Here is a 13,045-nt window from a genome sequence, read left to right on the forward strand (position 1 = left end):
CCTGCACATGATTTCTGGGTCACTGGCCCTTTCTCTGATAGCCCATATTGGGATAGGTGAAAGGCTACCTGGGATGGAACAAATAGCTCGCTCACACGGCTGCACAGGGGGGAAAAATGTTGTCGCTGCCTCTAATTAGAGGAAATCACAACTCCAGTGCACCTCTTCCACACCGACGAGGTAGTGGAGACATAAAACACACACACACACCACAATGGAAAATGGAGTCATGCCATATGGCCACCAATTTAGAATAATCTAGGAACATTATAGATGCAGCGGGTCTGTTCGCTCCATCCATCCCTCCCTCGCTCGCTCTTTTGCTCCCTTTGACATGTTCCCCAGACCTGCTGCGGGGGGTCATTTCTAAGCTCTTTTGCCTTCGCATTTGTAATTAAAATAAAACATACCGGACCCAGATGGAAACGTAACAAGAAGCTTTTATGAATACGCCTGGAGCTGCTTTTCTCTCTTGTCTTTGTTAATAATAATAATAATAATAATAATAATAATAATAATAATAATAATAACAATAACAAATTATTTAACGAAAATACATTCTCTGATTTCGCATCGATCTCTTTCAGTAATAAAAGTCATGGTGTTGAAAAAACTTTAAAAAAACGACCACACCGGACATCGTCGATTACCATAAACAACAACAACACTGATTAGTTTCTGCCTAATCCTCATATTAGATATTAGGTTTTATAGTTGACACGTACACGACGTGTGAGAACTAATGAATTAAAAAAAATAATAATATTATTAGTATTACCTAAATACTTACGTCTGCGTATTTTCAAATTCTAATAATTATTATTAAAATTAATAATATATTTTTTTTTCCAGATCATGTAAACTGTAAAAATAACTGCAGTCATTATATCTGTTTATTCATTCATTCATTCATTTTCTACTGCTTTATCTCAGGTGTCATCGGGCATCGAGGCAGGATACACCCTGGACGGAGTGCCAACCCATCACAGGACACACACACACTCTCATTCACACACACACACACACACACACACACACACACACACACACACACACACACACACACACACACACACACACACACACACACTACAGACAATTTTCCAGAGATGCCAATCAACCTACCATGCATGTCTTTGGACCGGGGGAGGAAACCGGAGTACCCGGAGGCAACCCCCGAGGCATGGGGAGAACATTCAAACTCCACACACACAAGGCGGAGGCAGGAATCGAACCCCCAACCCTGGAGGTGTGAGGCACATGTGCTAACCACTAAGCCACCGTGCCCCCCTATATATCAGTTTTTATTTATTTATTTATTTTTCTTTGCTTGTTTGTTTGTCTCGCTAATTCCGAACGATCTCAGACTGAGAGATTTACAGCAATGTGTTAAAAAGGTCCAAATTATCCAGAGGACGTCGCGAAACAAACCGCGAAGAACAGCATGATTTGCCATCTTACTTGATGTCTGGCTCCTCCTTCTCGTCTTTGCTGGGAGTGAGCTTCAGGTTGCTCTTCCTGGCACGAGGACAGCCTGACAAACTAGACACGGAAATAATAACGTGTCAGACCTCAGACAAGTTCACCTGACGCACAACGCATGCATGAAGAAGATACGGCTATTCGCTCGCATCGAGGCGTTTAAAGGCTGCCGCTCTCGCGCTCAAACAAGGCCACGATCTCGTCAGTCCCAAAATGTCACAAGTGTATTTCATCATTCATTGATTTGCATGTTGAGTTAAAAAAAAATTAAAAAAGGGCTGGATGTAAAAACTCTCCTACCTTCTATGGGATGCATAGTTTCCTGTAACGTGACCTGAACCATCACATCCAGGGGTCGGGCACCTGTTTACGACACGGCGTACACAGTGAAAAGACGGCTGTTAAAGTCGACAGTGGCCGTAGTTACTGTGACACATACAACCTACAGCAAGAGGCTTTAAATCTGGTGTCAGTAGCGATCTTACTTCAGTTCCTGGGCATTAGCAGCCATCAGAGATTTGAGCGTCTTGTCGGCTAACGGACATCCGGACACGCTGCGGAAAAACACAACGACCCGTTGTTGCTTTGGCGACATACCCAGTTATACGAAACACTGCTCATACATCATTACTGCGTATTAGCCGAAATGATTTTAGAATCTCACTGAATCATAAAACAACAATCAAGGGCTATAATTAAGGAATAAAGCTAAAAGTCACACAAACACATACATCATATCGCTTTTATATACATTGTGAACATTATTTTAACGTACAGCTGTTATTAAAGAAGCCATGTGCGTATTAAAGGAGCCATACTGTTGTCCTAAACTACAATAATGTAAACACAGAAACAAACAGAAGGCGGAGTCAAAAAGTTTCACTCCAACACAGACCACGCCCACTGTGCCGGTGAAGCACGATATCGACTTCAGTAGATCTGAGGTGAACTGAATCGTTTGAATCAAAGTAGGTGAATCGGTTGAATCAAAATGGGTGAATAAGATGAATTGCACATTTGCTGGATTACTTAAACCACATTAGGTGAATCGGATGAATCATGTTAAATGATTCATGTTACCTATGGTGGATGAATCATGTTACCTACTGTAAGGTGAATCGGATGAATCACGTTAACTGACTTGTTTAATTATCTATGGTGAATCGGATGAATCATGTTAAATGATTCATGTTACCTAAGGTGAATCAGATGAATCACGTTAACTGACTTGTTTAATTACCTATGGTGAATCGGATGAATCATGTTAAATGATTCATGTTACCTATGGTGGATGAATCATGTTACCTAAGGTGAATCAGATGAATCACGTTAACTGACTTGTTTTATTACCTATACTGAATCGAATGAATCATGTTAAATGATTCATGTTACCTATGGTGGATGAATCGTGTTACCTAAGGTGAATCAGATGAATCACGTTAACTGACTTGTTTAATTACCTATACTGAATCGGATGAATCATGTTAAATGATTCATGTTACCTATGGTGGATGAATCATGTTACCTAAGGTGAATCAGATGAATCACATTAACTGACTTGTTTAATTACCTATACTGAATCGGATGAATCACGTTAAATGAATCATGTGAATCACATTAGTTGTTCTCGTTTGTGAATCAGCTTTTTGGAGTTCATTTAAACAAGAAAAGTGATTATAAATTAATTAGTGAAACCAGGCGTGGGAGGAAATTCTTCCTACTGACACTCGAGCGAGTATTTTCTCTTACCTTCTGTGCGACGCATAATTTCCTGTCACATGGCCGCTCCCGTCACAACCAGGTGTTGGACAGCTGTCATGCAGATTGTGTGTTAGAGGCGTTCAGACTGAAATTAATTCTTTTTTTTTTTTTTTTAACAAAAATTGGAATGATGCTTCACACCTTAAGCATTCAAAAAATAAAACAAAATATATATTTGAATAAAATAAAAAAGAACGTATATTTTATGACATCCTTTTGGTCCAGTAGCCAAATGAGAATTTAAAAAAAAAAAAAAAAAACATTCATTAGAAATATGAAACATTTTATTTTTCTCTCTTTCTTTACACAAATATGCAGTTTTGTGGTCACATTTTTGCGAAATAAAAATATTTCGAATTTTTTTTAACACTCCGTCGCATAGCTGTGAAATGAAATGAGATGACCCCGGATTTATAAAAGCAGATTCGGTGTGTTGTTCGTACCTCATCAGTTCTTTCTTGGAGTCTCGTATGAGCATCTTGTTCTTGGCACTGGTCATGCTCGCATCTCCGGCGAAGACTTTATCCTCGAGCGACATCCTATCCAGCTGCTCCATCTACAAGATTCAGAATTATCACCCAAAGGAAAATGACATCAGAACATAGTGTAATGTAAGCGCACCAGCTGTTCAGATCCGAGCCATGTTGCCTAAGTATTACAGCGTTTGCTACACCGTATGTAAATCCATCCGAACTCTCTTTTAATCCTGTGTAGAATTTATAATCAGCCAAAAGCCCTGGGATTGACTTCCATATGACATTTGATTGACACGTTTTTTTTTTTTTTCCACTGCTAAATTTTGTATCCTGTCTCTGCGACGAGACGTGATCTATCGTGAACCTCGATGATGTAAACGGTCAAAATCTGAAATCGTCACGTTTCTTAATTTCTGATTCCGTTTAACTCACGATCCTTTAGTGAAAAAGTTTCTATGGGATCGTGAGTAAGAAGGAAAAGAATCGACGATGGTGTGAGGAACCGGAGTTAATGTGATGATAACCTGACGTGCTTTATTGCTTTTATACTGTATCTATTAGACGATTGAAATCGTTTCTTAGCATTTTTTTAAATCTGTTTATAGTTACTGGTAATGTTGTGGTACATCTCCACAATGTCAACGCGCAGCTTCTGTTATGTTGACAAAGACCCGAGAGAACAAAGTGCGAACTCTTCTGTCCTAACAGCTAAATACTGTAAGCATCTCCTCATATCAGCGCTCTGCTACGGTGTGAGCTGGTGCCCGAAATCATGCTAGTCGATGGACCTTTTTTACGTAAAGTGCCACATGACGTTCTTAACGGCTTTCCACGGAATATTTCAACATGCGTTTATAAAGCCAGATTATCGTCGTACGTCTTTGTCCTGCTGGAGCGGAGCTTTGCTGAAATTCAGGGGCGTGTCCCAGCCCTCCTGCTCGTACACGGCTCGGAACAAAGCCGAGGAAATATGGAGGCCGCCCACTTTAGCCAGCGAGGGTTCAGGAGGCGTGAAGACGGCTTCTCCTAACGCGGGCATGACCGGTGAGTCCGTGCTCTTCTCCTTCTTCTTCTTCATGCTCAGGTCCAACGTCCCGTTCTCATCCACTTCAATCACAGAGTCCTATAAGAGGAAAACATCACGGGTTCGATAATACCAAATAATATTCTGACACCTTAGAGAAATGTATTGTTCCAATTTATCATGATACTGATATTATCGAGATATCATTCTGCCCAAGACAGAGAGAGAGAAAGACAGCATTTTAATCTCCGTCTTAGTTTCCAAAGCCAAATTGTCCAATAACTGTTATATTTAAACATTGATCTTAAAGATCTATCTATCTATCTATCTATCTATCTATCTATCTATCTATCTATCTATCTATCTATCTATCTATCTATCTATCTATAAATCTTTGATATTTCATACACACTTTTCTATTAAATAACAAACGTGTCCGTCTCTTTTCCTCTTTTCGTGACAAACGAGCAAGACGGGATCTGAGGACGACGCCTGTGGGTCATTTATAGAAGTTAGAAGGCTTTGGTGTGGTAAGATGGTGTAGTAGGTGGGGGTGGGGGGTAGATGGGGGTTTGAGATTTTAATGATTAGTAATTCATTACGAATGAAGGAAGTCAGCATTAATTTTGCAACTAAAACAAAAATGGCCGTGATTTCGTTAGCAGTCTTCGGGTGATTAAACCCTAATAAACCGGCCAATCAGCAGCCTGCGTCTTCGCTCTCTGTGACGCTTCGCCGAAACAGCACACGGTTACAGAGAATGTGCGGCGTTTGGAGAGAAAGATCCACTTGGCCCGAAACGCCACCAGCCGACGTACTTAAAATGCATACAGACACTTGGAGGCAGACGTCCACAGATGACGGAGCAGCTAACACTGTTTTATTCATGCGCTCGCTTTGTACAGTACCTGCTCTCTCTCTCTCTCTCTCTCTCTCTCTCTCTCTCTCTCTCTCTGCCCACTGAACACGGTCCGCTTGCTGTGTAGGTGTTTAAATCATTTCACACCACACCTCCTCTAGTTCCTCTTAGTGCCAGGTTTAAACTCGCTGCACTCGCTGTTAACCACGGCTCAGGATACGTTTTATAATCCGTTTACCGTCTGCACGTCGGCAGAACCCCGCTACCTTTTTCGTCCCTGTGTCTTTGTCGCCACACGTTTATTATATGTACCTCTCAAAACCAATTCCTATAGATATACCCATGAGAGCTGCTGCTGTAACCGGAAAGACTCGTCCCAGGACTCTTATTCACAATACTACAGAAAAGGACGACTTTTCGTCAATGTTTTTTTTTTTTTGTCCTAGCCTCTGACTTGCTCACTGTAGATCGGACAATCGTGCTACTGTACGTCCTGTGCGTCTCGACGACGGACATCGAAATCCACACACCCCATTTCGGTGGCGTGTTTTTTGTGACGTAAATAAAATAAAACCAAGATAAATTGTGTCCGAACTTTTCCAATTTTCAGTGTGAAGTTACAATGTAGAAAAGGAATGAGAAATATTTTAGGGAAGAATAAAAAAAGGTACAATAGCCTAGTTGTATAAGTGTACACCCCAATCTCAGGCGTCATCGGGCATCGAGGCAGGATACACCCTGGACGGAGTGCCAACCCATCGCAGGACACATACACACTCTCATGCACTCACACACTCACACACTACGGACAATTTTCCAGAGATGCCAATCAACCTACCATGCATGTCTTTGGACCGGTGGAGGAAACCAGAGTACCCGGAGGAAACCCCCGAGGCACGGGGAGAACATGCTATTCATGATTCCCTGCCTCATATCTGGCTGAAGGCCTAAAGCATGATGCTGCCACCATCATTCTGCACCGTGTGAATGGTGTCCTTTTGGTCATATTCTCTTTTTTTTTACTCTTTGGAATTTGTTATGCTTTTTTTTTTTTTTGGTCTCATTCTAAAACATTTGGCCACATGGTTTGGGGTGATGTACTGTATTTGAGCTCGGATGTTATTTTCCTGTGAGAAACGCCACCTTACCCCACAGCCCGGACATGTGAAGAATAAGAGAGTCACATGCAGAGAGTAATCAGTACGTGTCATATGTTCCTGCAGCTCCTGTAATGTTCCTGTAAGGTCTCTCGGCAGCCTTCCTTGTACGTTCTTGTCCTTTTACAGTATGTACAGTATTTCGGACGGACGGCTCGGAGACGTCACTGAAGTTATAATCGGTGTACGCATGTAGTTTATCTTCATACCTATTATTTTAACAGGGACGTGTGGCTTTTTATATCCATTATACTAGCTGAAGTTGTGTTTTGTCCTTTAAATATTATGATATTGCCTGTTTTTTTTATTTTATATTCATATTCAGGGTGTCCTGAAAGTTCAGCATGAAAACTTGTATTTGTTTTTTTTTTTTAATCCAAACAATTTCAGGCGAATTTTTTTTTTTTTTTTGGGATTGTTTTTTTTTCTTGCTCAGGAACATTACGATCTGTTAGAATATAAAAATAGACATCGGTTTAAACCGAGCTTGGTAAAAAAAAATGGATGTTAAGTGCCAATCCCATATAGCATTTTACTTAACAAAATCTCGTCCACCATCTGCAGTGGAAAGAGAAACAACCGCGACAAATCCGCGCTCGCGCTTTCCTACGGAAGCCAGGAGAACCCCGGCATTAGCATAAAAGTATAAATCAAATGCCTCACCACATGTTTTACAAAAAAGCTTTCTAATTGTAATCGAGAATGAAGCCTGATTGTATTCTCCCCAACTCCTTTTGATGTGATTACACAAATTCTCCTTTGTGTACATTAAAGCTTTAGGGCCACGGAGGGGAGGGAAAAAAAAGAAAGGAGAAAAAAAAAACTCTCTTGTTGTTCTGCCACCAGAGAGACACAGTTCTCTGTGCCAAAAAAGTGTCTTTTGATGTTCTCCCACCTTTTTCATACACAAATCACAGTTGCTACAGAATAGCCACATTAAATACCTCTCCCCCCCTCAAGCGAGTGCTCTAATTTGATTACCTTTGTGAACGATGCCAGTGGTCGGGCATCACTGTTGTCCCGGTAACGGGTAGAGAGGTTGAGGATGGCGGTGGACGCCGTACCTGACTGAAGGACGCTACCCGGGGCTTGGGGTCGGATCGGGCTTTGCCCGCCGGGTTTCGCCGCGCGACTGCCTGCAGCCAGGAAACACGGGAATTGTGGGGAGGCTGCGGAAGAGGCAAACATAACACGTGTTCACAAATAACATGAACTCATCATGAGCTGAACTAAGGGCCGTGTTCGTTTATAACGAAGACGATCTCATAAAAATGTATTTCAAACGCAGCCTTCTTGAGCGATTCAGTCTGATTGGTCAGTATCTGTAAGTTCTGACGTTTCCGTAGTAACGGCAGAGGAATCCGTATTAAAGGTTAAAAAAAAAAGATCGTTGATATGGTTTAACGTTTAACACGGATAAAGGTAACGTTGTAACTTTGGGTTTTCCGACATGTTTAGAACAAAGTTGAGAGAGAATAAGAATTTAGTTTAGTAGGATGTCGCAAAACATTTCAGCATGTGGTGATTTACGACAGTAACCACATCGGCCGTCGATTATTTTCCAAACACAGCACACCCCGTGGTGTATTAATACTTCCTCTTCTTTAACTCACAGTCACGGAGGTGCGAGGCCTCTTGGTTCTGATCGGACACAACCTGGTTCTGCTTGCCGAACACCTGAGCGTCAAAGCTGGCATAGTCGAACTGTCCCTTGCTGTACTTGTCCATTTCTTTGGCCACGCCGGCCTGCAAGGCGGTCACAGGATGGGCAAACTGGTAGGCGAGCTGCCCGAAGTCAAACTTCTTCATCTGAACCAAAGGTCTGGAGAAACACAGCTGGGGTTGAGTTTTAACAAGTCTGCAGCCATTTATTCAACCATAAGCAAATAATCCTTTCAGCTAACTAATGCGAATTTAGGGGAAGCTTTTAATACAACAGCATAGCTTGCAGTCTTAAATGTTCCCTCGCTCTATTGTACATCATTTGTAGATCTGATTATTCGTTGCTTATGATTTCTGATGTTATTACAAAGAATTCTAGCAAATATTTTCGATTTTGAGATTTCTTACCTTGCCATCTTGTCTGAAGTTTGTCTACACTTGGATACATCATCTTGGGGTTTAGTACCTTTCTCTGCCGCAGCGATCGGGCAGCCGGACAAGCTGGGGCGATAAAACACACTTACTGTATATAATCCTGTTCAATACACATTAAATTAATTGCTGTGTCGCTGTACTCTAGCTAGACGTGAGTATCATCAGCATATGCGTACCTCCGATGAGTGCTGCGGTTACTGTTGACGTGACCTCTTCCTGTGCATCCTGGGGTCGGGCACTTCAACACGTTTTCGTGCATGGCTAGAACTATGGAACGAACAAACAAAGTCGACTCTTTAAAGATACGAAAAATGATAAATGACGAAGGACGAACCGGTTACGAAGACACAGAATCAGCTCTAATGACACATCAAAATTGTTAGAGATGCTAACAATTAGCAACACTGTGAAATGCTAACAGTTTGTTCACTTTGGGCAGCATTACTATACCAGTGTTGATGGTTTTTACAGCAGATTGCCAAAGCGTTTTACTTCCTACTTGGTTGATCGTTTAAGCTTAAGTCAGTTGTTAATACCTCAACATAGCTGGGCTTGGGAAGGGCCCTTAGCCATCAACTGCTCGAGTGTGTAAAAGAAAATAATTGCTCTGGATAAGGGCAAGGGCATTTGTTTGGAAGCAGTGTGGGTGTAGTTAGGGTTACAAACACCAGGTGGGTTTCAACATACTGTGAACAAGAGAATTGAAACCAACTTGTTTTTATCGGTAGGGTAATTTGCTGCTACATTGCAGATTCAGTTGAGGGTTTATGCCTTTTTTCTCTTACTCTTACTACCCCAAGACTTTACCACCTCTAGACAAACAATCTTCCTGACAAATCGGTTATCATCAATACCAAACTTCTAACTAAATTCTTTACATTACAAATACGAACCATCGAAAAACGTCGACGTCGCTAATTAATTAATGCACTTGCTAATCCTGTTAGATTGTTTATTGTCATCCAGCCAGTTATTTGTACTTGTTATAATCTCGCCCTCTCCTCTGCACATCACACTTCCCATGACCGTGCCACTGTCTCAGCGAACATCGAGACCAACACGCATTTTTAGCCACCGAACAAGTTTGCTTCAGGTTTCCCGAGCCGTGCATCCGTACAAGCCTGAAAATATGGTGCTCCGCCCATCCTGGTCTGTTGAGTGCAAGAGCAGTTCAGCTCAGCGAGAACTGAACACCAAACACAAGTTCGGGTCTACATTGCATTACATTTACATTTACATTCATTGTGTTTGTTGTTAATGTTCTGTGTGTGTGTGTGTGTGTGTGTGTGTGTGTGTGTGTGTGTGTGTGTGTGTGTGTGTGTGTGTGTGTGTGTACAGTCAGTATCGATAAAGTCATTCTGTACACATTTCTTATTGAACTCCTGTCTATGACTCAAAGTGAACCTCTCCATACTCGTGTTATTGAACCCTTCTCTTGGCTATGGAAATAAAGCTTTAACCCTTGTGCACTTTTAACATATAACAAATAGAAGAAACTAATAATCCCTTCATGGTTTTGGGTTTATTAAGTAACGCCATGCCAAAAACGAGTAAATCAGGAAACTGGAGACTCTCTCCATAGACTAATGATTAAACTGCGACACGTAGCACCTTTACACAGATAAATAATCTAATCGTGTTCATTCGTTCGTTCATTTTCTACCGCTTATCCGAACTTCTCAGGTCACGGGGAGCCTGTGCCTATCTCAGGCGTCATCGGGCATTGAGGCAGGATACACCCTGGATGGAGTGCCAACCCATCGCAGGGCACACACACACTCTCATTCACTCACACACACTCAGACACTACGGACAATTTCCCAGAGATGCCAGTCAACCTACCATGCATGTCTTTGGACCGGGGGAGGAAACTGGAGTACCCAGAGGAAACCCCCGGGGCACGGGGAGAACATGCAAACTCCACACACACACACACACAAGGCGGAGGCAGGAATCGAACCCCCAACCCTGGAGGTGTGAGCCGAACGTGCTAACAGAAGATGAATTGGCAGCTTCCGACCAATCAGATTCAAGAATCCAACAGAGTATTTACTAACCATATGCATGTGAAGATAGATGGAGCGGGTCACTTGTTGAATACGCTCTAATTCTAGGTGGACTTGTGAAGTGATAATTGCATTTAGCCAATTAACTCTGTTCCTGTATGAGAACTAAGACACAGATTATAGTTTTATCCTATTAACAGCAACAAACTTCACGCTCACTGTTTCTGCTTCCTTCATGCAGTTGGAAACAAATCTCTGTTTCAAATATCAACAAGGAAACAGACAAGAGCTGTAAAATATAAAAAAAAAAAAAAAACTAACGCTGGTTGTTGGATACCGAGGTAGTCCTGTATCCCTAATAACTTTTCCCTTTTGTACACATTTTTTTTTTTCATTTAGTTTGGAGGACATGCCTGTCCGTTTATTTCTAAACGCTACATCCGCTCTAAGTCCTTTGATTTAGCAGAAGACTGCTGCAGCTCTACGACTTCATGCTTTCATACCGAAAGCCCTTAATTACATTTGCTGTTCCTTTTGTTGCTTCGCTGTTTAATGGTGAATGTTTGTGTTGCTTTCAAATGGCAAGGAAAAGAAAAAAGTGGAAAAAAAAAAAAAAAAAAAGGCAGCGCGTGAAAAAATAAGTGTTTCCACACCATGATGCTGATTTGCATACCACAGTAAATCAAAAGCAGTAGACAAAACTTCAGAGCAGAACTTGTGAAATGACAAACGCGTTTCTGTGTGCCTTCTGGAAATCTCGCTTGATTAAATCTACAGCGCTACATAATGCGGTATACAGGTAAATGCGCATTATTCAAATCAGTGGAAGCTTTTGTGTATAGATTTATTAGTTAAAGGGAGGGAAAAAAAACAACAACACGTGCTCGTATAGGAATATTATCGGTGACGGGCGGGGCAATGAAGCGGAGCTACTGTTACCACGCTGAAGTTGAACATCTTCCAATAACCAATAAAGTGTTTTATTGCTTTTGCACCACTTCCATTTCTCTGGAAGGAAATGCATGCTTCCGTCCTGATCTCAAAGACATTTCTGCTTAGACGAGAAATAGTGACGTAATCTATGTACTGTATAGCACTACCGCTACGCTAAAATTGAAATGTTTTCCTGTAACAAAGTGTTTCTTTCCTTTTGTACCTCAGACATTTACCTGACCAGAAGAATGTGATGTCATACTTTTTATGTAATAGAATAGAATAGAGTTCATCCCTCTTGAGGAAATTCATTAAAAAAAAATTACAACGGATTAATTTACAGCTAAAAATGGCAGACATTGGAGACTATAAACGTGTACTCTAAACGGATCGGATATCCAACTTTATCGCGATCTAATTAATTCAGAACAGAAGTAATTAAATAAAATAAATACAGAACAACTCACTTTCAGGAGGCACTCGGACTTTGTGGGGACATCCTGACAAACTTCTGTGGTGTGGGTACAATCCGGTCACGTGACCCGTCCCATCACAGCCTGGGGTCGGACACTTGACATCTTTTTTATCTGTTCTTATTGAGTCTATAGAACCACACACACAAAAATGCCAATGTACTTATTTACCTGTGTGTGTGTGTGTGTGTGTGTGTGTGTGTGTGTGTGTGTGTGTGTGTGTGTGTGTGTACTCATATTATTTGTAGTAGTAATAGTATTAATATTAGTAGCAGTACGTTTGTTAGTAGCAATAGCGTTGTTGTTCGTAGCAGTGCTGTCAGTTGCAGAAGTGTTATTAGTACTGTTAGTTAGTAGTTAGTATTGTTTAGTAGTTTCGTTAATCGTAGTATTAGTAGTGCAGTCAGTAGTAGTACTGCTGAAACTTGTAGTATTGTCAGTATTAGCGGTAGTGTTAATCAAACTGTCAGTAGTAGTAGTATTAGCGGTAGTGTTAATCAAACTGTCAGTAGTATTGTCAGTATTAGCGGTAGTGTTAATCAAACTGTCAGTAGTAGTAGTAGTATTAGCGGTAGTGTTAATCAAACTGTCAGTAGTAGTAGTAGTAGTAGTATTAGCGGTAGTGTTAATCAAACTGTCAGTAGTATTGTCAGTATTAGCGGTAGTGTTAATCAAACTGTCAGTAGTAGTAGTATTGTCAGTATTAGCGGTAGTGTTAATCAAACTGTCAGTAGTAGTAGTATTGTCAGTATTAGCGGTAGTGTTAATCAAACTGTC

General features: G+C 41.2%; 1 protein-coding gene across 2 annotated transcripts in view; it reads right to left on the reverse strand.

The window, feature by feature from the left end:
• The window catches only part of st18 (ST18 C2H2C-type zinc finger transcription factor), a 37,813-nt gene that overhangs the window by 5,571 nt on the left and 19,197 nt on the right, over positions 1-13,045 (reverse strand). For both annotated transcript variants that reach the window (XM_047811859.1, XM_047811858.1), the window contains exons 7-17: positions 12,263-12,397; positions 9,033-9,123; positions 8,830-8,922; positions 8,373-8,581; positions 7,741-7,928; positions 4,597-4,842; positions 3,687-3,799; positions 3,232-3,294; positions 1,968-2,036; positions 1,783-1,845; positions 1,462-1,542 (exon numbers count right to left, since the gene is read on the reverse strand). In XM_047811859.1, coding sequence (XP_047667815.1) covers positions 1,462-1,542; positions 1,783-1,845; positions 1,968-2,036; positions 3,232-3,294; positions 3,687-3,799; positions 4,597-4,842; positions 7,741-7,928; positions 8,373-8,581; positions 8,830-8,922; positions 9,033-9,123; positions 12,263-12,397 — 1,351 coding nt within the window. The remainder of the gene's footprint in view (positions 1-1,461; positions 1,543-1,782; positions 1,846-1,967; positions 2,037-3,231; positions 3,295-3,686; positions 3,800-4,596; positions 4,843-7,740; positions 7,929-8,372; positions 8,582-8,829; positions 8,923-9,032; positions 9,124-12,262; positions 12,398-13,045) is intronic.

The sequence above is a fragment of the Tachysurus fulvidraco genome, chromosome 3 (assembly GCF_022655615.1).
Source record: "Tachysurus fulvidraco isolate hzauxx_2018 chromosome 3, HZAU_PFXX_2.0, whole genome shotgun sequence".
NCBI lineage: Eukaryota > Metazoa > Chordata > Actinopteri > Siluriformes > Bagridae > Tachysurus > Tachysurus fulvidraco.